Raw genomic sequence first — 27,010 nt, 5'->3', positions numbered from 1 at the left:
ATAGTTAATGGAATATATATTCTTTATTTGCTTGGATTTAAATGGGTTGGAGCAAACTGTACTAGAACTGGCTGTGACCTGGGATCTCCACAGAGAGACAGTGAAAGTTAAAGATACGCTGCACCTCCAAGCAGGCTGTTTCCTTAGCAGAACAGGGAATGAAGTGTGTCATCTTGGAGAACAAATCCACAACTACAAGAATGGTAATTTGACCATGTGATAAAAATATGTCCATAATAGTCCATAGGGATCATCCTCCAGAGCCCAGAAAAATGAATGCCATAAGCCAGTGGGTCTTCCTATCTGATCCTTGTCACAATGGCAGATCCTCATATTCATCCCACCCAGATTCATTGCCACCAAAATTCCCTAGTGAGCAGTGCAGGCTGATTTTCAAGGAAAGGACCTCCTTTCAATGGGAGATTAGAGGCATGTAGAAGCACCCACAGTAGTACAGGAGCCCAGCCTGAAAGGAATACTGTGACTGTTCCTTCTCTCCTGAATGCATTTACACAAACACAATGTAACTTTGCTGATCAAAAATCTGATTGAACTGTGGGGAGAATACATGTGAACCACAAAGTATTCTTGTTAGAGAATGATAGAAAAGATCTCCTCTCCCTTCAAAGAGGCATATTCTGGTTTCCTAAATAAGGGGTCAGCTTGCTGGTTCTGAGTAGGAAACTGAGTAAAATTGTGAAGAATAAAGAGCCATGCATGGTAGTATTCAAGGTTGTAGACCAGGGGTCCCCAAACTACGGCCCGGGAGCCACATGCAGCCCATCAAAGCCATTTATCTGACCCCCGCAGTGGCGGCTCCCTCCTCCTCTGCCAAGGAAGGTGCGTGCGGTGAGAAGGAGGAGAGAAAAGTGCACACCTTTCCCTCCTCCCTCACCTCGTGTGCACCTTTCCTGCTGCCACTGAGGAAGGTGCGAACAGGGTGAGGGAGGAGGGAAAGGTTTGTGCCTTTCCCACCTCCTCTCTCCCCCCGGTGCTCGCCTTCCAAAGCTTTGCTTGTTTATAATGGTATTTTAATTATTATTTAATTAATAATTATTAAGGAGTGCTTTGCTAGTGCTTTTGGTACACAGAGGCAGAAGGGGGTTGGATTAAATGGCCCAAGGGGTCTCTTCCAACCCTCTTTATTATTTTTATTATTATGATTATTAACATTGAGGCTATATTTGTTCCTATTTTGTTTTTTTTACTTCAAAATAAGATATGTGCAGTGTGCATAGGAATTTATTCATGGTTTTTTTTAAACTATCCAACAGTCTGAGGGACCCATTTAAAAAGTTTGGGGACCCCTGTTGTAGACTTTGGTCAGTTGTGCCCCTCCTCCCCAGTAGATGTCTCTATACCTCGATTGCAGCTTTGATTGCCAGGAGTTTCTTTCCTCAAATGATATAATTCTGTTCTATTAGTGTTAGCCTTTTTCAGTAGTAGGCACAGGGAAGAAGGTGTATCCCTACATTATAGGTTGGAGAACACTGCAGTTATGGCTGTATCAGTGGCATGAGTTTCTACAACAAAGGGGGTCTGGATATTGCAGAATTGGCTCCAGTATAATCTCTGTAAGGCTTGTTGAGCAAATGGGCCCCAGGAAAATTTAGTTTTGCCTTGCAGAATGTGGGCTAATGTTTTGGTAGGATCCATTACTCCCATTGGAGAGATCCAGTGACCAAGGAGGTCCACTGCAGAGAAGTCAAGCACTCAATGTTCTATTTTAACAAAGAATTGGTCTTCCCACAGATGTTGGAGAGTGGCTTTGATGAGCTGTCTGATTCAGAAAATATTTGAAAAAGTAATCTAAGTAAACGAGCCAGTTGAGTTCTCTATGACAGGGGTCCTCAGACCTTGTTCTCTATGACAGAGGTCCTCAGACCTTTTTAGCCATGGAGCCCTTTTGAAAGCAAAAGTTTCTCATGGAGCTCCAAGAAATGTTTATGTATTATATATAACCTATATATATCAGGTCTGGGCCAGTGTCAGATGGATGGAAGTGTGTTTGTGTGAAATAATTCATACAGTGCAAAAACGGGGGGAAGGAAGGAAGGACAAAATAATATTTAAAATGAAGAGCAATTTAAACCCACATAAACTTAGCAGTATTTCAATGGATAATCCCCAGGGCTATCCATTCCAACCCCTTTCTGCCATGCAAAAAAAAAAAACACAATCTATGCACCTTCAACAGATGGCCATCCAGTCTTTGTTGTAATATTAATAATAATAACTAAATAGCAAGTTTAATTTCCCTGCATTTCTCAGGAAGAGAAAAGAGGAAGAGGAGGAGAGAAGCAGCATGTTGCCACAGAGTCTCACTATCACCCGTGGTGCCCCAAGGGCTCCACAGGGCACAGTTTGAGAACCCCTGCTCAATAATAATAATTTTATTTATATCCCGCCTCCATCTCCCCCGAAGGGGACTCGGAGCGGCTTACAGCAAAATCATATACAAAACAATGACAAAATATGAAACATCAAAGAACAATAACAAAAACCAATAATAATATATACACAATAACCAAAAAAACAAACACAGTATAATCATTATGGAGAGGAAATATTCCACATTGTTTCATCACAAAAAAGACAGGGACCCGAGCTGGAGTAGTTGAGAGTTGGCTGAGCCTACAATGTATGATCCCCCCCGCCCCCCAGGACGTCCTGCAGAGCTGCTGTTTCTGGTTCTGATAAGGAATAGATGTGACCTGCTGAAATGAGGGACCCGGGACTAGGTCAATTGCTTAGTCACATGATCAGTAATGGCAGCTGCTCTGACTTCTTTTTATCAAAGACGTCTGTGAAGTCCTGATATTTGGTTTACAACATGACAGGAATTTCTGCTGCTGCTGAGTCTTGAGCAGTATAAACCTGGTCAGCAATGCTCTTGGCAAAACTCGGATGCAAAGAACACCTTTGCATGAACCAAGAGATATGGACATCCTCAGGACCAAGAAAAGTTGAGGCACCGTGTTTAAATAGAACGGAATTTCTCAGAATGGTCCTTGATCTCAAGTGTCAACTCAGTGCTTTCATGGGTCTGGAGCACAGTAGATGACTATCAGTGTACTTTGCAGGATGAGGCTCCTGCAAACATTGCATGGGAATATGTTTTTCTTTGCATATTGGGATTTTTTTTCCAAAGAGGCTGCAGTGGAGGTGGTGGTGGTTGCTACTGATTAATCTGTGTCTATAGTGAGCTTATTTACTTGTTCAGCCAGAGCCTGGTTTTGTTGGATTAGTGCCCCAACGATGCCAGCCTTTGAGTTGCTTTTAATCCATCCTGTGCTACAGTCAGCAAGTGATCCAGGAACCAAATTGCAAAACTTGTCAAGTTGTCAGTTCAGTCCACATTGGTCACAGTTGTCGAACAAGATGAAGAATTAAACAAGAGGGCAGTTGTCAACCAGTCCAGGAGTCATTGTAGCAAGCCAGTACAATCAAAGCCAGCAAGGAGTAAAATAGAGGTGACCCGTTACAAATCAGGCTACCTAATATACAGAGACCCTCAGGGAAATTAAATGGGAAGGATGACAACTTAACCTTTATGCAACAAGATATGGTATAGAGGAAATCTTTGCCCCTATAAGGTGGAGATACATCAAATAAAGTTTTCTTGTCTGCACTGTTCGCATCCAGCTGAGCTGTTCAGAGCTGACTTAGGCCCCTTCCACACAGCTGAATAAAATCCCACATTTACTGATTTGATATTGAATACATAGCAGTGTGTACTTAGATATCCCAATTCAAAGCAGATCTTGTGGGATTTTCTGTCTTGATATTCTGGGTTTTATGGCTGTGTGGAAGGACCCTTAGAGACCTTCATTGGATCAGAAGTCAACATTGTGGTGTCCATCAACTCTGTGAGTGGAATTACACTGGATCAGTTTTAATGAGTGAATATTGTTGATGTGAACAAGCTTCTGGGGCAAGTAAGGAGGACAACTTGCTTTCTTGATCCCTGTCCCTCTTGACTGGTCATCCAGGGAAGAGATGCAATTAGATTTCAAATAGAACATATTATCAATACATCTCTTAGGGATGGGAATTTTCCACCCTATTTAAAAGAAGCAGTAATTAGACCACTTCTGAAAATGCCTTCCCTAGATCCCCTGGACCTTAATGACTACAGCCTGATGTCTAATCTTCCTTTTTTTGGAAAAGCGATTAAAAAGGCAGTTGCTCTCTAGCTCCTGGAAGCCTTAAATGACACACACTTCCTTGATTCATTTCAAACAAGCTCCAAAGCAGGATGCAGAGTTGAGACTGCTATGGTTGCCTTAGTGGATATCTGACAAGGGGTGTGTGTCCTTGTTAGTGCTTTTAGATCTCTCAGCAGTTTTCGATAAGACTGACCATAGTATTCTTCTGGTATGCTTTGGGGTTTGGGAATCAGACACTGTGCTGCAGTGGTTCCAGTCATAGCAGATTCCAGACAGTGGTGCTTGAGGATAGCTGCTCCTCAAAAAAGCTGATGTATGGGTGCCATTCTATCCCAGTTTCATGAAACTGCTGGGAGACATCATCCATAGGCATGAGGCGGAGTGTTATCAGTATGCTAATGATACCCAAATATATTTCTCAATGCCTTCAAAAATAGCCTCAGTTAAGGATAGCATGTCTCCTCTGAATAAATGCCTGGAAGAGGTAATGGGCTGGATGAGGAAAAACAAATTGAAACTGAATCCAGACAAGATAGAGGTATTTGCCATCAAGAGTCCTAACCTAGGAATGGAGGTGTGTCAACCAGTTCTGGATGGTGTTACACTCCCCCTATAAGACTGTGTTTGCAGTTTGGGAGTGCTCCTGGATTTGTCACTCCAAATGTCAGCCCATGTAGATTCAGTGGTTAGGAGTGCTTGTTATCAGCTTTGGCTGATAAACCAACTACGATGTTTCTTAAGAATTTGAGGACCTAAAAATGGTAGTGCATCCGCTAACCTCAAGGTTTGACTTCTGCAATGCACTTTGCATTGGGCTACCTCTGTATCAAGTTCAGAAATGCCAGTTCAAAACACAGCAGCCATATTGGTCACAGGAACATCTAGGAGTGAGCATACTACGCTTATACTGAAGTCACTCCACTGGTTGTCAATAAGTTTCTGGGCAAAGAACGAAATGTTGGTTTTGACCTTTTAAAGCCCTACAGGTTACCAACAGGATCACCTTCTCCCATACAACCCATCCTGCACACTTAAGCCCTCTGTGGGGCATCTACTTCAGCCTGCCAGAACCCGACTGGTGGCAATCACCCAGATTACCTTTTCATCATCTGCCCCAAGACTGTGGAATGACTTGCCAGAAGAGTTTCAACAGCTAGATCAGCTGTCGGAATTTAAGACACAATTGAGGACCCATCTTTTCCGGCAGGCCTACCCGGCCAATTTTAAGTTTTTGAATTTTAATCTACATTTCATCAATGGATTTTATCTTGTATTTTGACTCTGTTGTATCTCTTCTTTTAATGATGTTGTATCCTGCCTCGAGTTACAGGGAGAAGCGGGTAATACGTTGTTGTTGTTGTTGTTGTTGTTGTTATATCTCCCTCACATTGGGTTGTATGGCTCACCTGATGTGATGCCACTTTCATTTCTGAAGGTTGATAGAAATGCTTCTGTTTGTTGCAGTTTTTGTGGGCTTTGAATGTACTAGGAAAGAGGAAAGTCAAATAGCCATGTGTTTGTAGGAGACAAATTTGTAGCAGAATAATTTGCATAAGTTTTTCAATGTTTTTGTCAGCAAATTGGAGGGTGGCTGCAGGCAAGGTTTGTTGAGCCACAAAAGAGCTGAAAAATGTGCTGTAGGCCACACCTTCCACATCCCTGAGCTACACAAATGCAGACCTACTGTGATAATCAAGGGACAAGCAAAAAGAGGTCATACTATAAAGATCCACATTATAATCAATAGACTGCTGAAGTCTTCACAATTCCAACATTTGGTGGAAAACTAGACAGAATGGCACTTTTGGTTCTATGTAGAATTTTGGGGGGAGAGGGTTTCTTTTTTCTGGAACTCATCAGTTTCATATTCCACTACATACAGCAGCATACATTAAAAGGTTGTGCTTCACTTTAATCTGTGAACAGGGTCAACACTTCTTTCTATTACTTGAAAGTTTTTTTCACTGAGCAGTGGGTTTCAGTTAGACATTTACTTGGAATTAAGTCCCATGAACTCAGACTTACTTCTGTGTAAGTGTATATAGTATATATTGAGCTACATTTTGTCATTTGTGTGTTTTATATATTTGATCTATGTAAAGCTGTTAGGAAAAACTTGAATTTGTGAGAATATTAAATGTTTTTATTGCCTGAAATACTTGGTTACAACTTTAATGATTAATTAAGTACAGTCTGTAGCCATCCTTTAAAAAAATACATACTGATAACTAATCATTAAAATCAGAGCAGAATATTTAAGAGCTCTGTGGTAGCAAATGAATACAACAGACATGGTTCTGTACATGCTGTACTTGAATCAGCCACTAATCTCTTATTTGAATGCTTTCCAGAACTGCAAACAGCTTCAACTTTGAGAACAGTTTATGGTTTCATTAAATAATAAAAACAAGAAGAAGGGAGCAGTATTTTATAAAACTGAGAATTAATTTAAGGTTGAAACTGAATCCCTTTACATTCTGTTCCACGCAATATTATGAACAAAGCATATGGTCAAACGTTTCACTTTTTAAATCTGGCCTGCAAGAGTAATTTTAAAAAAATACTTTTACTAATGCTCCCAGAGTAAATGAGTTTTGAACATGTATTTGTTTAAATAATCTTCACAGCCAGCACCATGAATTAAGTGACATGTAGCAACTGTCTGAACCCCATGATAATTGTTTATTTAGTCACTGTTTATCATTTGTACTGCATATGTGACAAACTGTTTAGTTGTCTTTCACAGTTGGAATTCTGCTGCTCTAGACTAGCTTTTTAGGCTTGGTCTCTTTCCCATGCTTATCATTTTAATCTAGAATTTTGTGGCATTGTTCTGAAATTGAACACTATAATTCTTGTTTCTGTGATGCAATATTTTCTTAGGCAAAATCATTTTCACCAGTATGGATGAGACCTCCTTTCTTTAGTTACGTCGATTCTTATTACCCTGTTTGCCCCAGTACAGCGGTGGCAAACCTGTGGCATGGGTGTCAGAAGGGACACACAGCACTCACTCTCCTGGCATGTGTGCCATCGCTTGCTCGCCCTCCCCCTGCTTGCCCATCCCCCTGTTGCTCACCCGCTTGGTCACTTGCCCCTGCTTGCTCACTCCCCTCTGCTCCCCCAGGCCTCCGCTCGCCACCCCCGAGTGTCCAACCACCCACCTACTGCCAGTTTGGGCACTCTGTCTCTGAAAAGTTCGCCATTACTGCCCTAGTACAACTATCCCAATTCCACTAGGATTCAAATCTTCTTTAAGACTTCTATCATTTGTCTTTCTCTTGAAACAACAGCAGCAGTGATCAGTTCCTATGAATACCTACTCTTTGTTTAAAGCAGAGATGTAGAACCTATAACCAAATGCAGCTGTATCTAACTATTCTCACACTTGCCTTGCAAATGCTGCTCCCAGTTAGAGAAAAGAGATCTCCTTAGAAGATTTTACAATGTTGTAGAACTTTTAAAGACAAACTCTTTATTTCGTGATAGGAGTGACATTTTTCTCAGCAAAAGATTCCGGGAGTGGGCCCAGAAATATCATATATGACTTTTGTGACTGGAGGAGTTTTGTACACTACAGTGAGAAAAAGCTCATATCATTTATAAGAAGCAATCATATTTGAAAAATATTTTCTTATTGGGACTAACCTTTCTCACAGACTAGGCATTATTTTCTATACACAAAACTTTATATGATTTTGAAAAGAGTGAAGTAAATCACTTTTCTAGAAGTCAGAAATATTGACAAAAATAAGTATAAACAAATTGTACCTTTTTGTAAACAAGATAAAGTTGGTCATAGCTTGTCACAGTAACAATTCAGAAATGGGATTTCAGTCAGTTTTAGATGGAGAAGACAAGAAGTTTTGAGAGTATTTCTTGTCTTGGCTGAGATGTCCAGACTTCTGAATTCCTTCACTTGAGAAGTTCAGTTTGTTCCCTGACAGTTAGCTTTTGACTGGATTTTTTTTCCTGGTGCTTGGTGATGCTTTTGTTCAGTTTATTTCTCTAGTCTGTGATTCCTATGGTATATTTTTAGTGGGTGACCCTAGACTTAAACATACATGTTAACCATTGCTAACAGGATACCAGTGTAATTAAAACTGGACCCAGAATGGGGCTTGGATCCAGATAAAGCTTTCCATCAGAGTTTTGACCAACTGGAAGCTGCTATAAAGAATTCCTTTTATAACTTTGTGTAAACATGGCATGCTACTAGATGCTGTTTTCTTTTTATTACAGCTTCTTGGGACCTATATCTGTATGATGTTTCCTTTAAAAAAACCTTATTGTTATGTTGAGAGAATTTTATATCAGAATATGTGAAGAAATGTTACATAACTACTAAATACTCTAGAAGAAGTATAAAGCTAAATAATGGATTACTTTTGAACATCTATGATTAACATGACTTAGAATAGTATTAAAATACTTGCAGTGACTGCATGGTATTAGCATGTTTTGTTCTAACAGTATGATCCATGCAGTAAAAGATTCAGGTGCCATGTGGTAGAAACATTTTGAAATACTACTTTCATGCAAAAGATGAAAGTGATAGTAATAGGAAAGAACATTGAACTTGGATTACATATAGGAACATTATGGGAATAGTTGCCAGGTATACTGTTGACACAGGCTCTTGCCCAGATTTCAGTTGGGCTTACGTTATTCTCATTAACTTACCCCCTTAATGTAACGGACGTTTAAGTATCAATAATTCCAGTTGGATAAGAGTAATACTGTCTGATAATTTGGGGAAGTGTTTTAAGTACTGGTCTACATGAGATTAAACAGAGGGGTTATTTATGGCTAGAAGAACTTATTGGGAGGTGATCAAGGAATTAGAGAAAAAATAAACTGTTTTTGAGCTTTAAGAAATAAAATATATTTCTAATATGACAATCTGAAATTCATATAGGTAAGTTTCATTTGATTTCCAAAACGGGAAGAGTTGAAAAAAGTGTTGAAGCCCACTGTGGAGCTGTTCTTGCAGGACGATGGAATTATGAAGGAACAGCACTTGTTACAGGTAAGAAGATTTTTTTAAAAATGAAGTAAAACTTCATTACCTCAAACTATATCTTCAAAAGTAGAATGGATTCACTTTTAAAGTATAAGAAAGAATAGAAGCAAATTATGTTCAGTTAATAAAAACAGTCCAGTATGATCCAGACATGCAAGATAGAGTATTAGTGTGATCTAAGGTTGGATGCATCTCATGGAACCAAGGTTTTATGAACGTGTTTTTACTCATACAACCTTGGGACCAGAAATATGAAGGACGTGTTCCTACATTCTCTCATATTATGCTAACATTCAGTTGTGTGGCTAGGCAGCAGCTACGCTAATAGTTGTTTGTTATGGTATATTCATATTTGTGTCTGTTATGCTGCACAATTATTGACAATTGACTGGAATGCTTCTAGGTATGTTTTTCTGAAACTTGGTTGGGTACATATAATTTTAAGACCACCATAATTTAATCCCACTGCACCAAAGTAAGTATGTACCTTCTAAGGAATCAGTGTTTAAATATAAAAGTACATCTGTGCTTTATTCTACATGTAACCAGTGTTCTTAGGAAAAATAATTGTGTTGGTATTATGTACTGTACTAATGGCAGCTTTGCCTGCAGTATACAGTCTAGTTCGGGTGTGAAAGACTCCAGGCTTCTCTCATCATGTGACTTACTTCACTATACAGATAACAGCTTCACCTGCACACCAATTCCCCTTGCAACAATGACTCTTCACTGGGCTGAGTCCAAGAGCACTGGGTTGTAGAGAGTGACAGTGCTGGCCCAGTGAAAAGCCATAGCTGCAAGGGGAGCAAACACACAGGTGAAGTTGTTTGTACAGTTCAGTAAGTCACATGATGAGGTAGGCCTGGAGTCTTTTCTGTGCTATGTATACTGTATACAGTAGGTAAAGCTGCCATTGGTAAAGTAAGTCAAGTGATGAGGAAAGCCTGGAGTCTTCCTCCCCTAGCTACACTGTATACAGGTCATCTGCTAGCAGTAAATTGGCACAATTAATCAAAGCAGCGACAATTATGTGAGGGAAGGGGGAAAAGCAATTTTGGGGACCCAAAAAGCAGGTGTAACTATTATATATGGGTGAAAAGGCAGTACCAAGGTATGAACAAGATAGGTTCTGTAGGTTTGTTCTTAAGTTGAATTTTTTTGTAAGTCAGAACAGGTACAGCTGTGGCGCATCTGGTTAAGTAGCCAGCTGCAACTCTGTCTCTGTCTATTTCTCTATGTTAGTAAGGCATTGAATGTTTGCTTTTCATGTCTACATTGTGATCCGCCCTGAGTTTCCTTTGGGGTGAGAAGGGCGGAATATAAATGCTGTAAATAAATAAATAAAATGTAACACCAACCAAAGGAGTGTGTGTGCACACGCACATGCATGTACGCACACATGCATGTTAACACACCTGTGATATTTAATTTGCTGCTTGTGCCAATGTTCAGAAGATTTCACCTTACCTTCTGTTCCTGTAATGATTTTGAAAAATTTGGCTTGTTGTGGAAAAAAGGATTGGTGATAAAGCTTCAGTGGAGACACTTGTCTCCATGATAACTCTTTCAGGAGTAAATTTCCCTTCCTAAGGATAGATTTCTCTCACTTCCTGCTGTCTCACCCCCATTTGTAATTATAACGTTTGTAAGTCAGATGTTTGTAATTCGGGGTTTGCTGTATTGTAGTGGCATAGGAATTCCGGATTAATGAGAATATGATCCTGTGCTTCCTCAGAAAACATGTTTATTAGTTACATTGATTTTTGCATGTAAAGTTAACTTTGTACAGCACTAAAAGATCTGAGAGTTAAGAATGCAGTTCCCTCACTTGAAAATAAATTTATGAATGGTCTTTTGTTGCAGTTGGTGAAGACGGGCAAATAAAAATATGGTCCAAGAGTGGAATGCTGAGATCAACTTTGGCGCAACAAGGTAAGTTGAATTTCCTTATGTGTATATGCTTCAATACACCTTTTCAAATCTGTTTAAATACATCATCAAGATCAATTCACTCCTCAGTGGCCTTGTATTTCAAATTACAACATATGAAAGAAGTAGATAGTTAAATAGATGGTTCTAATATTTTTGGGGTTTTTAAGAATTCCAAGGCCTATAGAATGTTGTTCCTTAAGAAGAGTAATATGCAGCTGGTTGACAAATTTGCTATTCAACAAATTCCAGACATAAAATAGAAATGAAAGCCTTCGACAATACATAAAATAGAAATCATTCAAGTAATGTATTTGTCTTTTTCAATATAAAGATTAGACTTCTTCCCCAAACCATTGTTTTTGTTTCCAGCTATAAGCATTTTAGTAACACCGATTCTCTGCATTTGAGTTTTAAATACATACTATTAGCAGCACATTTTCAAGCTCATTTTAGTTATAGGATTCTGAAGTCCAGAAATTTAAAAAATGAAGATTGGAGTAACACAAGTATTTATCGGCTAGAAAAGTTTATGAACCTGTTTGAAAGTTTTCCACTCTACCTTGGGTACACTGAAGTGAAGCCACCACAATACTTTTCAGAAGTGCCAATATTTAAGTCTGTGAAAAAGCACAACCAGCATTAAAATGGGAACACTGAAGCCTCAGCTATACAAACACATAGTATATTTAGTTTTTCACAAACCAGTTAAAGGACATTTTCCAACATTTCAGCCTGATATAGTAGCATTTATCATTAGCTATGTTAACTAGGGCTGTTGAGAGTTACAGCCAATAACATCTGAAAGGACAATCCATAAAAAGAAGAGATCTAAAGGGGGTCTTCCACAGAAATTTGACCTCTTTTCTTATACAGAAAAGTGCAATGTCTGAATAGGTCATTCTTCTGCTTTTGCTCAGGTAGGGTGAATGAAAAGTCAGTTAAGAGAGGGCAATCTTACTAAATCTTATGCATCAGGAAGATAAAATCATTTATTCCTATTTAGCTCACTTTCTTTTTCCAAACTCTTTTATATGAAAGAAAATCATTGAAAAATCTATCTGCATTTCTTCTTTTTACTTTTCCCTTTTGAACTTGGACTTGTACTCACCTTTAACATGTCTGCTGTGGCCAGGATTATTCTTGTTGTTAATTGCCATCAAGTCAATTTCAACTTGGAGAAACCCTAAACTCCAAGCCACGTTGTAATCAACAGCCATGCTCATATCTTGCAAACCGAGGGCCAAAAACCTCCTTAACGGAGAACATTCTCACACAGTGTCTGTTAGTCCTAACACATGCGCCTTTAAGCAGAAGAACTGCACAGTTTGGCAATTTGGCCCATTATCATGATAAACGCGTTTCATGTTTTTTAAGTATGCAATTTTGCTGTTTCACAATACTGTGTTTTCCAGTTTCTGTGCATAATAAATGTAGATGCATTGTCAACTCCAAAGAATGGCCACGTACTGAAAATCACAACATTATACAAATTTGGTGTGCTGGGACACAGCAGCAGAATTCTGAAGGTTCCAATTGGTACAAAAATTAGTTGCCATAACTCAAGGGGTTATGTTGCCCTCTTTTTCTCCCTATGTGAAAACATAACTGAAAATTGCACACTTTCTGAGTGTAAGCCACTGAGATGTCCCATTTATCAAAGCACATGAACAAACATGCAACAAAATGGAAAATGTCTATGTAGCAGGTCATCTGAATCAAACCAGAATGTTAGGGTATTCTATCCCACCCCTATCACACAAACACATACAGAACACAATATTCAGCTGTTCTTCCCTCTGAACCCTTTCTCTTACCTAAGTACTCTGGAAGTGGCCTAAACTGAATTAACCATATGTGTTATGATTGAGCCTCATGGCTCTGTTACTGACAGACGTGGGCGTAAGACTCCTCGGGAGTCAGATACTCTCGAGGAGCGAGAGAGAAAAAGACTGCGAGACATATTTGCAGCACCATCTGACGAAGAATCTTTCGAAGGGTTTACGGAGAGAATGGAGGAGGGGCTGGTTAGCTCAGAGGAGGATGAGATGGATTGGACTCGGGTAAGGGAGGAATTGGGGGCCACTGGCCATGATGGGACAGAAGATGAATGGGGACCTTCAGGATTAGACCCATGGCTTAGCTGGAGGGATGGGACGGGGTCCACAGCTGGAGATGCTGTTGGGCGTAGTCAGAGGTGTTCCAGCTCTGACGAGGAAAGTGATGAGGAAACGCCCGGGTTAAGGAGGACAGCTGACAGTGATGAAGATTTGTAACTGGCATAAAATGGGGCTTGGGAGCAATTGCAAATTGCGTCAGGCAAGGTAATCTGGGCAAACGCTTGGGATCCGTGTGTGTGTGGGACGCTTCCCTGAAGACTTGTGTACTTTCCTGTGCTGAGACCTTGACCTTCCGTCGTCTTTCTGACGGACGCCATCTCCTGCTTTGAGAACCCGGACTGAACTGACCACGGCTTGTCTTCCCCCCTTCTTGGACTTGGAAAAACTACAAACGTCTGCTTCTGGCTTTGATCTACGGAACGGAACTGGTCTACTCTACTTCTACAATCCTTGGCTGAATTGCTCGTGTTGGAGATCCTGTCTACTGTGTGTGTGTGGGAGCGACGCAAGTTACTCTAAGCACAGTGCTGGCAGCAGAGAGGAATCTGCTGCCAATTAGTTGCATTCTTTGTATCTTTTGTTCCTTGGCTTTCGTTCTGTTAATACCTAGGCTGAAGCAAGCAGTTTGTTTTTACCCGGATTAAACTCCGGTTTAATCCGGTTTATCTTTTGAACATTTACTTTTGTCCCCTTTTTGCTCCTAAAGGCAAAAATTGCCTGGCCCTTGTGTTTTTACGGGCATTTTTGAGTTCTGTAATCTAATAAACTCTGTTACTTTGAATCTTGTGGCGTTCTGTCCTTGACAGATTGCCCGACGCCCATAAAAAGTTTATTGCAGCAATAAACCCGTCAGGAAGACGATGGATGAGTTAAGAGCCAAAGTAGACCAATTGCAAACGGCCTTTACCGTAAGCCAAACAGCTTTTGCTGTGAAAGGACATGTTTTGACTCCTGAACGCTTTGACGGAACCAGGTGCAAGTTGCCAACCTTTTTGGCACAAGTGGAGCTTTATTTTTCCCAGCTCAGTGCTCATGCTTTTCCTACTGACACTAGCAAGGTGGCTTTTATTTTGAGTTTGTTGACCGGTCCCGCAGGACAATGGGCCACTAATTTAATTTTGGGAAATGACCCAGTCAAGGACAATTTGAATAATTTCAAAAAGTTGTTAACTGATACTTTTGGGGATCCTCTCCGCACGGAGAACGCTGGGTGGGCTCTGTATCGGTTGAAACAGGGAAAGGGGACTGTTTTGGATTACTTAAATAAGTTTAACCTGTATCGCCACCAGCTGGATTGGGGGGAAAATGCATTCATGCTTTTATTTACTGCCGGGTTAAGTGATATGCTCCAGGATGAATTAGCACGCTTGGAGCCGGCTGAAAGCTGGGACGCCTTAGTAGCTAAGGTGCTGCGTTTAGACGCAAGGTTCGAGGCTCGTAAACACTCAAAAGCAATGTGTGCGCCACCCATGCATGTAACCAGGGCACCTGTGGTGATGGGGGAAGAGCCCATGGAGCTCGGGGTCTTTAAAAAGCTGTCTACAGAGGAAAAGAGCCGTAGGAGGCAGCTGGGGTTGTGTTTGTACTGTGGGAATGCTGGGCATTTTGCCAAAAATTGTAATGTGAAACCTTCCCAGCTTTCGGGAAAAGGCCAGCCCTAGTGCGACGTGAGTCCAACGCACTAGGGCTCCTCAAGCAGTCAACTGAGGGGAGGAAGCATGTTTTCGTACCCATTACATTATCTGTTGGGGGAAGGGAACTTGTTTCTACTCTGGCACTGCTGGACTCAGGAGCTACAGTCTCCTATGTAGATATTGAGTTTGCTAAGAAGCATGGCATTCCTAAAGTGCGCAAGGCATGCGACGTGTGGGTGGAAGGAGCAGATGGGAGACTGCTGGAGACTGGGGTGGTTAACCAGGAAACCTCAGCAGTAACGTGGGAGGTGCAGGGAGTAACGGGAACGTTTGTGTGGGATATTACGAGCTTGCCTCGATATGATGTGATCCTGGGGATGGATTGGCTAGCTGTAGTAAACCCACAAGTGGATTGGGCAACACGTAAAGTGATCTTAAAGAGGCAGGATTGTTGCACTCTAAACGTTACTCATGCTGATATGGAGGGAGTGCCTGCTGAGTATGGGGAGTTCTCTGATGTATTTTGTAAAAGAGAAGCGGACAAATTACCACCGCACAGGCCATATGATTGCGCCATCAAGTTGGCAGAAGGTGCGAAACTGCCAGCAGGGAGGCTGTATGCCTTGACTGTACCGGAAAGGCAAGCTTTGCGGGAGTTTCTAGATGAAAATTTAGCCAAGGGGTTTATTCGCCCATCTAGTTCTCCAACTGCGGCACCAGTATTCTTTGTAGCCAAAAAGACTGGGGAACTTAGGCTGGTCTGCGACTATCGGATCCTAAACAAATACACCATTCGGGATAGGTACCCGCTCCCTTTAATCTCGGAACTGTTATCAAGGGTGCAAGGGGCTAAGGTCTTTACCAAGCTTGACCTGCGGGGGGCCTATAACTTAATCCGTATACGGGAAGGGGATGAATGGAAGACGGCATTTAACACGTGTTTCGGATGCCACGAGTTCCGAGTCATGCCTTTTGGGCTTTGTAATGCTCCTGCGGTCTTCCAGAGGTTCATGAACGATGTGTTCAGGGACCTAATTGACCAATTTTTAGTGATTTATTTGGATGATATCTTGATTTTTTCTAAGGACGAGAAAGAACATCGTCAACATGTCAAGCAGGTTCTGCACCGACTGCGGGCTAATGGGCTTTTCGCCAAGGCTTCCAAATGCGTCTTTCATGTGCCTGAAGTGGAGTTCCTAGGTCATGTAGTGTCAGGTAGGGAACTTAAAATGGACCCACATAAGGTTGACGCCGTCAACTCATGGCAGGAGCTGAAAACTAAGAAGGATGTACAAAGGTTCTTAGGTTTTGCTAATTACTACCGGGAGTTTATTCCGAATTTTGCAAAGCTCACGGTACCTTTGACGCAGCTTCTGCGCAAGAAACAGCCATTTGTGTGGGGGCGGGAAGCTCACGAGGCGTTTCTACAACTTAAGTCTAGTTTTCAATCGGACAACATACTAACCCATCCTGATGTTGACAAACCGTTCGTGGTAGAAGCGGACGCTTCTAGCTACGCGTTGGGGGCTGTATTGTCTCAGAAGGATTCCTCAGGGACCTTGCGTCCCTGTGGATTTTACTCGCGGCAACTAACACCCTTCGAGCAGAACTATACCATATGGGAGAAGGAGTTGTTGGCGATTAAGGTGGCGTTTGAGGTGTGGCGGCACTGGCTTGAAGGGGCACGGCACCAGATCGTGGTCAGATCTGATCACAAGAATTTAGAGCACTTGCAAACAGCAAAGAAGTTAAACCAGCGTCAAATCCGATGGGCTTTGTTTTTCTCCAGGTTTAACTTCAAGGTGCAGTTCGTAGAGGGGAAGGCAAACTTGCGGGCCGATGCTTTATCCCGCAAGCCGGAGTTTAAGACCAATGAGCAGGTTGTATGTCAGACCATCTTGCCTACTGCCTCTCTGTGTGTTGTAGATAATGAGCTCGGGTTACATGACCAGATCCTTGAGGCTCAGAGGGATGATGTGTGGACACAGGAGCAACTGATGCTGCTCTCAGCAGGTAACCGTACCATACTGCCGCATCTACAAGATCAAGACGGAGTATTGGTACGCAGGGGGCAGGTCTACGTACCAGTGGGGGCCCTCAGGTTGGAGGTGATTAGAGCCCACCATGACGAACCCATGGCTGGGCACTTTGGCAGATTCAAGACCGTGCAGCTCATTACCAGGAGCTATTGGTGGCCAAAGATGCGGCAAGACATTTTGCGCTTTTGTGACAGCTGCGCCGTTTGCCAGCAGAGTAAGACGCCTGTTGGGCGCCCTAGAGGGTTGTTGTCGTCTTTACCTGTTCCGGACAGGCCATGGCAAATCATTTCCATGGATTTCATTTCAGATTTGCCTAAGTCTGGGGGTTATACTTGTATTTGGGTGGTGGTGGATTTATTTAGTAAACTGGCTCATTTTATTCCTTGTTCAACCATTCCGGCGGCCCCTACGTTGGCCTTACTATTTACTAAGCACATCTATCGTTTGCACGGAGCACCCGAGGTGATTATTTCAGATAGGGCTCCGCAATTTGTGTCACGCTTTTGGAAACATTTCCATGAGTGCTTGGGGACTAAGTTAAACGTTTCTTCAGCCTTTCATCCGCAAACGGATGGACAGTCGGAACGGGTTAATGGGCTCTTAGAGCAATACCTGCGTTGTTTTTGTTTAGATCAACCCACGGCTTGGGTGAAGTGGCTACCGGTGGCGGAATTTGCTTACAACAATGCGGTGCACACATCTAGTCAGCATACGCCGTTTGAGCTAACTTATGGTTTTCACCCACGGGGAGGTGTGGCGCCGTCGACCAATGTGGTCTCTTCGGACCCTGTGTACCGCTCTACGGAAATGGCTGCATTGCATGATGTTGCCCGTCGCTTACTGTTGGAAGCTAAGGCAACGCAGAAGACTCAGGCTGACCGCCACAGGCAGGCAGGGGAGGAGTTGGAAGAAGGGGATTTGGTGTGGTTATCTTCCAAACATATTAAACAGGCTGGGGGAAAGTTTGCGCCTCGGTATTTGGGTCCCTTTCCTATCGTTAAAAAGATTTCTTCCGTTGCGTTTCGTTTGCGTTTACCGTCTAGTTTAAAGGTCCATCCAGTCTTTCATCGTTCGCTGTTGAAACTTGATACCTCTAGTCGTCGTGGTGCTATAGCGGAGGGTATCACTGCCACTTCTCCGCCATCGGGGGAGGAGGCCTTTGTGAGAGGGGATAGTGTTATGATTGAGCCTCATGGCTCTGTTACTGACAGACGTGGGCGTAAGACTCCTCGGGAGTCAGATACTCTCGAGGAGCGAGAGAGAAAAAGACTGCGAGACATATTTGCAGCACCATCTGACGAAGAATCTTTCGAAGGGTTTACGGAGAGAATGGAGGAGGGGCTGGTTAGCTCAGAGGAGGATGAGATGGATTGGACTCGGGTAAGGGAGGAATTGGGGGCCACTGGCCATGATGGGACAGAAGATGAATGGGGACCTTCAGGATTAGACCCATGGCTTAGCTGGAGGGATGGGACGGGGTCCACAGCTGGAGATGCTGTTGGGCGTAGTCAGAGGTGTTCCAGCTCTGACGAGGAAAGTGATGAGGAAACGCCCGGGTTAAGGAGGACAGCTGACAGTGATGAAGATTTGTAACTGGCATAAAATGGGGCTTGGGAGCAATTGCAAATTGCGTCAGGCAAGGTAATCTGGGCAAACGCTTGGGATCCGTGTGTGTGTGGGACGCTTCCCTGAAGACTTGTGTACTTTCCTGTGCTGAGACCTTGACCTTCCGTCGTCTTTCTGACGGACGCCATCTCCTGCTTTGAGAACCCGGACTGAACTGACCACGGCTTGTCTTCCCCCCTTCTTGGACTTGGAAAAACTACAAACGTCTGCTTCTGGCTTTGATCTACGGAACGGAACTGGTCTACTCTACTTCTACAATCCTTGGCTGAATTGCTCGTGTTGGAGATCCTGTCTACTGTGTGTGTGTGGGAGCGACGCAAGTTACTCTAAGCACAGTGCTGGCAGCAGAGAGGAATCTGCTGCCAATTAGTTGCATTCTTTGTATCTTTTGTTCCTTGGCTTTCGTTCTGTTAATACCTAGGCTGAAGCAAGCAGTTTGTTTTTACCCGGATTAAACTCCGGTTTAATCCGGTTTATCTTTTGAACATTTACTTTTGTCCCCTTTTTGCTCCTAAAGGCAAAAATTGCCTGGCCCTTGTGTTTTTACGGGCATTTTTGAGTTCTGTAATCTAATAAACTCTGTTACTTTGAATCTTGTGGCGTTCTGTCCTTGACAATATGCAATTTGTGAGAAACTGTTTCATAAAACTTTATTTCTCAGTCAAACTCTCTGTTCAGTCTCCATCTCAAAAAGGTGTGATGCTTCTGTGTTTTACAGGTCAATTCTCCTGCTGGTGATCCACTACCAGTAGCTAATTCTATTTTATATACCTCACCAACCAAAAAGATGAAAGCCCTTGGATGTGAATAAGCAGCTGGCTCTGATCAGCAGTCAGTTTTGATCTTCCAGCAGCTAACATAAGCCTAGTTGGAAAGGAGCCGCAATACACACACATACACACACACAATATCCTATTCTGTTACAGTTTTTTTTTTTTTTTTTTGGAGTAATCATCCCAAACTTCTTAAAAGGATTTCACCCTCATGGCTCTCTGCTTCAACTTCAATTTAATTTATCCTATCACAATTCTTTCCTGCCTGAAGGACAAAACCATGGGGTTGTTCCCTTGACTGAAAGACACAATAGGCCTAGTTCACATCAAACAATCGGTGAGAAAGCTACCTTAACCCCACAGTGATCTTTCTAGTAGTTTAAATAGGCTTGCAGGGAGGTAGAATACATAGGCAAAATAAAGGAGTGCTGAAAAGGTAGCAGGGCAAATAAAGGTGATACTACTATTTTAAATTTAATTTTCAGAGCTTGAAATTTCACTGGTGCATTTATTAGAGTCTAGTTCAGGAAATACTTTTATTTGGAAAAAGTGTTTGATTGTTGTAACTCGTTCCTTTTGATCTAATTGAAAATATTGCATTACAGCAATCTAATATTTATTGAAGTAATACATTAATTTGAGGAAGTTGTAGCATCTGCAATTTTATTTATTTATTTGCAGCACAGGTAGCACGCACACAGTGCTGTTGAAATGTTAATGAGACATATTTTAATGTCTTTTCAGCAGACAAGTCTCACAGTATTAAAAAATATATCAAAGTTTAGTATTTTCTGCTTATACTGTATATGAAAAGATGCAAAATTTCAAGGGCAACTTCTTTTATTAAAAAGCCACTATTTTGCTGATATTTTAATGAAATATTTGAAGGCGTGCATACAGATCTTTTATGCCAGTCTATACAGATAGCTAATATATGACAAGAATAAACATTTTCAACAAGTAGGATTTTACCATATTACCTAGCAAATTGTTTAAAGACACCCTCCATTCTTTTCTTCTAGATCTTCCACTCCCCTTTTCTAATGTTAAAACATAGTTTATAGGGACATTTTTCAATACTTGTATTTCATAGCTTCCCTAATGGTGATACAATTTAAAAAGCTTATGAGAAGCAGAAGAAAAGCTATACAGAACATTGTTTCATGAGTAGGAACACAGTTTATAAGGGATTTGGGATGAGGGAGTAGTTTTAATCAGGAACTTGCTAGGTGTCAAACACAAAATATATTTGTATACCACCATTTCCTTAATCTCTTTGGTATTTTGAAAATGCAGGGAAGACTGCTATTGTGAAGAAGGATCACTTCCCTCCAAATTCTACTGATGAAGCAGTTCTGTTAGATATCTCTGATTGTATCTGTATTTAGCAGTCCACACTTGTCTCAGCTGTTTAGTACATGTGAGACTAACGTATTTGGGAGCTGTGATTCTGCTTTTGTACATTCTTGTGTTTACTGCTGTGTGTGAATTATGCAATAACAAATGAATCTTAACAATTTCGATATTCACTTGGCTTTTGGTCATGCAGTAGCCCTTAGGGTTTGTTAGAATTATCAGGTCTGATCTGGATTTTTGAAGCAAGAAACTTGGGAATAGCAGAGATAATACCTCTCTTTGTTCTTCCTGCTTACTTGAATGCATATGTATGCTCCTAAACTCTTAGGTACATCAGCATTAAATTTAGTGCACTTTCCTTCACCTTTAATAGGCCACTTGCAGTGAGTGCAGCTGAGATGCTATCTTAGGTAACTGATGTTGGTGTCACCTGGAGTCCAGATGCTAGCTCAGTAGGCTTTTCTGCTTGGACCTCTTGGCCTGCTGGTTTTGGTTTTGTTTTTTTTTAAACAACATAAGCCACCAGTGAAACAGAGTATATGTTGTAATCTAATATTCCATTAAAGGCTTAACCTTGTCCACCAAATTCCAGTTCAGATGGAAAGTTCCTGCAGTTCTTCCAATGTTGGTGTATTTATTTGAGATTTTTCATTGGAAAGGAATTGATTCATTCATCTCTGCCTTCTCTGTTTACTGGACAGAAAAATGAAGATGTATTCATGATCAAAAATGCTGTACCAGAAACTAAAATAGAAGGTTATTCATCATCTTAGATCATCATATGGCATTTTGCCCTCACTGTACCTTTCATTTATTGTTCTGCTGTTGTTTCTTTATTAGTTTGCCCGGTAAATCTTAATTTTTTATTTTGACCCTATCAGTATAATTATTGCTGGCTATCCTCCACAGGCATGTTAAGGCAATATATTATTTTTTTTTTCATATTTGTCTTTGCCCATGCCCTTATTATGCCTTTAGACCACATTATTTCCCCATGCTATGTATATTGTGATCTGTGTCTTCTGGCAACCCATCAAATCCAACTTTCTGCTGAACAGGGAGTTAGCTCCAGCCATTTAAACTTTAAAATCGCATCATTATGCCAGCAATAATGCAAAGATTTAGCATTTGTTTTAGATATAAAAGTCTCCATAATGATTAAAGCAGTATGCACTTCATGTCTTTAAGTATCCACACTGGTAGCATCTTGAGGACGGATGTTATTTTCAGTGTTGCTGTTGTCAAAGTAAGAAGAAAACCATAATGTAACTGATATATGAGGCATGCAGCATATGTAGTTTTGAAGGTTTTAAACCAGCAATATAGCTTTTAGTGGCATACAGGGAAAGAAAAAGGTGGAATATTAAGATCTAGTAAATTTCTAGGGGAAAGATGTTATATGTAATATATAGCTAGGTTTTAAGCATTATTCTTTAACAATACTAAATCTCTAATTAATCTTTCCTAGAAATACATTTAGCAGCCTGCAGACTTGAAACGCCCTATACGTTGCAGACAGTGTTCTATAAGTCTCTGTGTTTGACAACAGCTTATGTCTTTTACTGTTATTTCCATCAATTTTTAAGTATTTATGATTTTCTTAATAAAAATACAGATCAGGTGTCAATATTAGATCATCCTCTAACTCTAGAGTAGATTATACTCCAAATATCAATAGATTGTACTATAAATATTACTTTGTAACAAATGTATTGCAACTTCTTTCCTCTCTCATTTTTTCTGTTGCATTCTACAGGGACACCAATATATTCTGTAGCATGGGGACCAGATTCTGAAAAGATTCTTTACACATCTGGAAAGCAGCTTATTATCAAACCACTTCAGCCAAATGCTAAAATTCTGCAGGTAATATCCAATAACATATCTGTCATACTGTTAAGGCATATTTACCCAACAAACAAACCTGGATAGCGTACCTTATCATATCTCAATTGAAAAACATGCAAGAGAAAGTGTATCCAACCAGTACAGATAAAGTACATTGTTATGCGGATCTTAATGTTTGACCAAAGAGTGTACATGCTAGAATAATGGGATCAAGATACTTACTATTTCCAGTGGAACGGATTCACATTCTTTTCATGTAATCCTGTGATCATAATTGCATAGGAACTATATAGAGTTAAATATCAGACTTACCAGGAGTGAATAACTGTTGGATTTGGCCATAGATTATGCATTGCTTTTAGTGCAGAAATTGATTTCAATGTTCTATTACTGCTTCCTTCCTCAGTGGAAAGCCCATGATGGAATTATTCTAAAAGTTGATTGGAATTCTGTTAATGATCTTGTTCTGTCAGCTGGTGAAGACTGTAAATACAAGGTATGGAAATTTCAAGTCTTATAATATGTTATTAGCTATTTGAATTCTTCATTATATAACAACAAGCTTGATTGAAGACTAAATACTTGACAAAATGAGACCCAGTATGGTGTAGTAGTTTGAGGGTTGGACTGTGGATTTGAATGTCATCTTGACTGTAGAAACCCATGGGGTGACCTTGGGCACAGTCTCTCAGTCTCAGAGGAAGGGAAAGGCACCCACCTTCTGAACAAATCTTGCCAAGAAAATCCCGTGAGAGATGCATCTCAGATTCCAGTGTACCAAAGTAAAATGAATTTTGTAGAAGAAGGCTAACATAAGACACTAAAGTAAGCACCAAACTAGTTTTCTATATATTGAACTGCAAATTGTTAAGACTGCATAAAGTTTTGAATAGAAATCTCCCGAGATTTTATTTTGCATGGAAGCTAGCCATATTATTTCACTGAAATCAGATCAGTATATACAGTGTGTGTGGGGGGGAGTATTTAGTCAGATATCAATTGTACAAGTTCTCCCACTTAAAAAGATGAGAGAGGCCTGTAATTGACATCATAGGTAGACCTCAACTATGAGAGACAACATGAGAAAACACATCCAGAAAATCACATTGTCTGATTTTTCACGAATTTATTTGCAAATTATGGTGGAAAATAAGTATTTGGTCACCTACAAACAAGCAAAATTTCTGTGTCTCACAGACCTGTAACTACTTCTTGAAGAGGCTCCTCTGGCCTCCACTCATTTGGTCACCTATTTGAACTTGTTATCAGTATAAAAGACACCTGTCCACAACCTCAAGTAGTCACACTCCAAACTCCACTATGGTGAAGACCAAAGAACTGTCGAAGGACACCAGAAACAAAATTGTAGCCCTGCACCAGACCGGGAAGACTGAATCTGCAATAGGCAAGCAGCTTGGTGTGAAGAAATCAACTGTGGGAGCAATAATTAGAAAATGGAAGAGATACAAGACCACTGATAATCTCCCTCGATCTGGGGCTCCACACAAGATCTCACCCCGTGGGGTCAAAATGATCACAAAAACAGTGACCAAAAATCCCAGTACCACACGGGGGAACCTAGTGAATGACCTGCAGAGAGCTGGGACCAACGCAACAAAGGCTACCATCAGTAACACACTACGCCACCAGGCACTCAGATCCTGCAGTGCCAGACGTGTCCCCCTGCTTAAGCCAGTACATGTCCGGGCCCGACTGAAGTTTGCTAGAGAGCATTTGGATGATCCAGAAGAGTATTGGGAGAATGTCATATGGTCAGATAAAACCAAAGTAGAACTGTTTGGCAGAAACACAACTCGTCGTGTTTGGAGAAATAATGCTGAGTTGCATTCAGATAACACCATACCTACTGTGAAGCATGGGAGTGGCAACATCATGCTTTGGGGCTGTTTCTCTGCAAAGGGACCAGGGTGACTGATCCATATGTATGAAAGAATGAATGGGGCCATGTATCGAGAGATTTTGAGTGCAAAGCTCCTTCCATCAGTAAGGGCATTGAAGATAAAACGTGGCTGGGTCTTTCAGCAAGACAATGATCCCAAGCGCACCACCAGGGCAACGAAGGAGTGACTTCGTAAGAAGTATTTCAAGGTCCTGGAGTGGCCTAACCAGTCTCCAGATCTCAACCCTATAGAAAACCTTTGGCGGGAATTGAAAGTCTGTGTTGCCCAGCGACAGCCCCAAGACTGCTCTTGAGGAGATCTGCATGGAGGAATGGGCCAACATACCAGCAACAGTGTGTTCCAACCTTGTGAGGACTTACAGAAAACGTTTGACCTCTGTAATAGCCAATAAAGGATATATAACAAAGTATTGAGATGAACTTCTGTTATGGACCAAATACTTATTTTCCATGATAATTTGCAAATACATTCGTGAAAAATCAGACAATGTGATTTTCTGGATGTGTTTTCTCATGTTGTCTCTCATAGTTGAGGTCTACCTATGATGTCAATTACAGGCCTCTCTCATCTTTTTAAGTGGGAGAACTTGTACAATTGGTATCTGACTAAATACTTTTTCCCCACTGTACACCACACTAGTTCCATTAAAATCAGTAGAGGTGAACTGCTAATGTTCAAAACCATCAAGTTGCCTTGCACAAGGTCTCACTATTTGTTCACTATTGCATGCTCATCCCAGTGTTATATCTCCAGATACTCTGGAGTCTTAAGATGGAGTTCTTTTGCACCATCTGCTATGTGATTCTTTCAGTGGAGATTCCAAGAACTAAGATTAGTTTGTTCTGCATATGAATCATATTCTCTATTATACCTTGGGATCAACAGGATTAGCTCAAAAGATTTTTTTTTGTAGTCTGTCTTCATAGGACTGAAATGGGATCCCCATAAAATTAACTTTATATATATTTTTAAAAAATCCCTGAGTATTCCTTTCTGTTGTTGAAAAGCCCTTATTGCTTACAGGATAATGAAATTGAACCTGCAGGATATTCCTATTTATATGAGTTAGAACAGTTTTAGGATTTTAAAATAAATGTTCTAAAGCAAGGGTCCCCAAACTTTTTAAGCAGGGGGCCAGTTCACGGTCCCTCAGCCTGCTGGAGGGCCGGACCATAGTTTTAAAAAAACTATGAACAAATTCCTATGCACACTGCACATATCTTATTTTGAAGTAAACAAACAAAACGGGAACAAATACAGTCTCAATGTTAATCATCATCATCATCATAAAAATAATAAAGAGAGCTGGAAGATGCCTTTGTGCATCAAAAGTACAAGCAAAGCACCCCTGACAGATGGCCACCCAGCCTCAATGTTGTTATTATTAATAATAATACATCACACAGCCCTAAACAATTGGGAAGTGTTCGACTTGTGAATTTGTGATACGAAATCCAATGTCTATATCTCATTTGCTGTGTTATTCTGTGTTTTTGTGTCAATAAATAATAATAATAATAATAATAATAATAATAATAATATAATAATAATAATAATAATAATAACTGCAAAAGGCCACCCTGCTGGGATCTGCACGCATCATCCGAAAATACATCACACAGTCCTAGACACTTGGGAAGTGTTCGACTTGTGGTTTTGTGAAACGAAATCCAGCATATCTATCTTGTTTGCTGTGTCATACAACGTCGTTGTGTCAATAATAATAATAATACAGAGGGCAGGAAGAGACCCCTTGGGCCATTTAGTCCAACCCCCTTCTGCCTTTGTGCACCAAAAGCAATAGCAAAGCATCCCTTAATAATTAATAATTAATTTAATAATTAAAATACCATTATAAACAACCAAAGCTTTGGAAGGCACGGAAAAGGTGCGTGCCTTTCCCTCCTCCCTTGTGCTGCATGCGCCTTCCTCGGCAGAGGAGGAGGGAGCCGCTTCTACAGGGGCCGGATAAATGGCTTCAATGGGCCACATGTGGCCTTAGTTTGGAGACCCTGTTCTAAAGTCTCATTTGAGAGCCAGCATGGTATATTGGTTTGAGCATTGGACTATAATTTTAGAGACCAGTGTTTAGTATAATTTTAGAGACCACATGGACATGGAAACCCACTGTGTGACCGTGGGGAAGTCACATTCTCTCAGCCCCAGAGGAAGACAAAGGCAAACCCCATCTGTACACATCTTGCCAAGAAAACCCTGTGTTAAGACTATCTTAGAGTCACCATAAGTCAGAAACTACTTGAAGACAACAACAACAAAGGCAATACTGTAAAGGTTACTTTTAGAAAATAAAACTAAATCCTTTTTTGGATGATCTGTGGAGAAAAATAGTATTGTGTTTAGTTCTGTACAAATAACAAAGGAAATGCTTCATAATTTTATCAGTTTGCCTGAGTTAGTTAAGCAGGATCCCTTTGTCTTCAGAATTGTTATGCTAAGCTGCCATAGCAAGTTGTCTGATGGGTGAATATTCTTGGGAAAGCACGCAGGATCCACTCTGCAATTCCCATTACAGTTAGAATCATAGAGTTGGAAGAAACTGCATGGGCCATC

The 27,010-nt window shown here is 40.9% G+C and overlaps 1 protein-coding gene across 4 annotated transcripts in view; it reads left to right on the top strand.

Annotated features, from left to right (window-relative positions):
- Positions 1–27,010, top strand: part of ift80 (intraflagellar transport 80) — a 97,793-nt gene that overhangs the window by 15,711 nt on the left and 55,072 nt on the right. For all 4 annotated transcript variants that reach the window (XR_010005028.1, XM_062977511.1, XM_062977512.1 and 1 more), the window contains exons 4-7: positions 9,088–9,198; positions 11,056–11,124; positions 22,426–22,535; positions 22,924–23,013. Coding sequence is in view for 3 of the 4 variants with exons in the window: in XM_062977511.1 (XP_062833581.1) it covers positions 9,088–9,198; positions 11,056–11,124; positions 22,426–22,535; positions 22,924–23,013 (380 nt within the window). In the remaining variant the exon portion in view is untranslated. The remainder of the gene's footprint in view (positions 1–9,087; positions 9,199–11,055; positions 11,125–22,425; positions 22,536–22,923; positions 23,014–27,010) is intronic.

The sequence above is a fragment of the Anolis carolinensis genome, chromosome 3 (genome assembly GCF_035594765.1).
Source record: "Anolis carolinensis isolate JA03-04 chromosome 3, rAnoCar3.1.pri, whole genome shotgun sequence".
NCBI lineage: Eukaryota > Metazoa > Chordata > Lepidosauria > Squamata > Dactyloidae > Anolis > Anolis carolinensis.
Note: the sequence above shows the minus strand (reverse complement) of the source record. Positions and strands in the feature narration are given on the sequence as shown.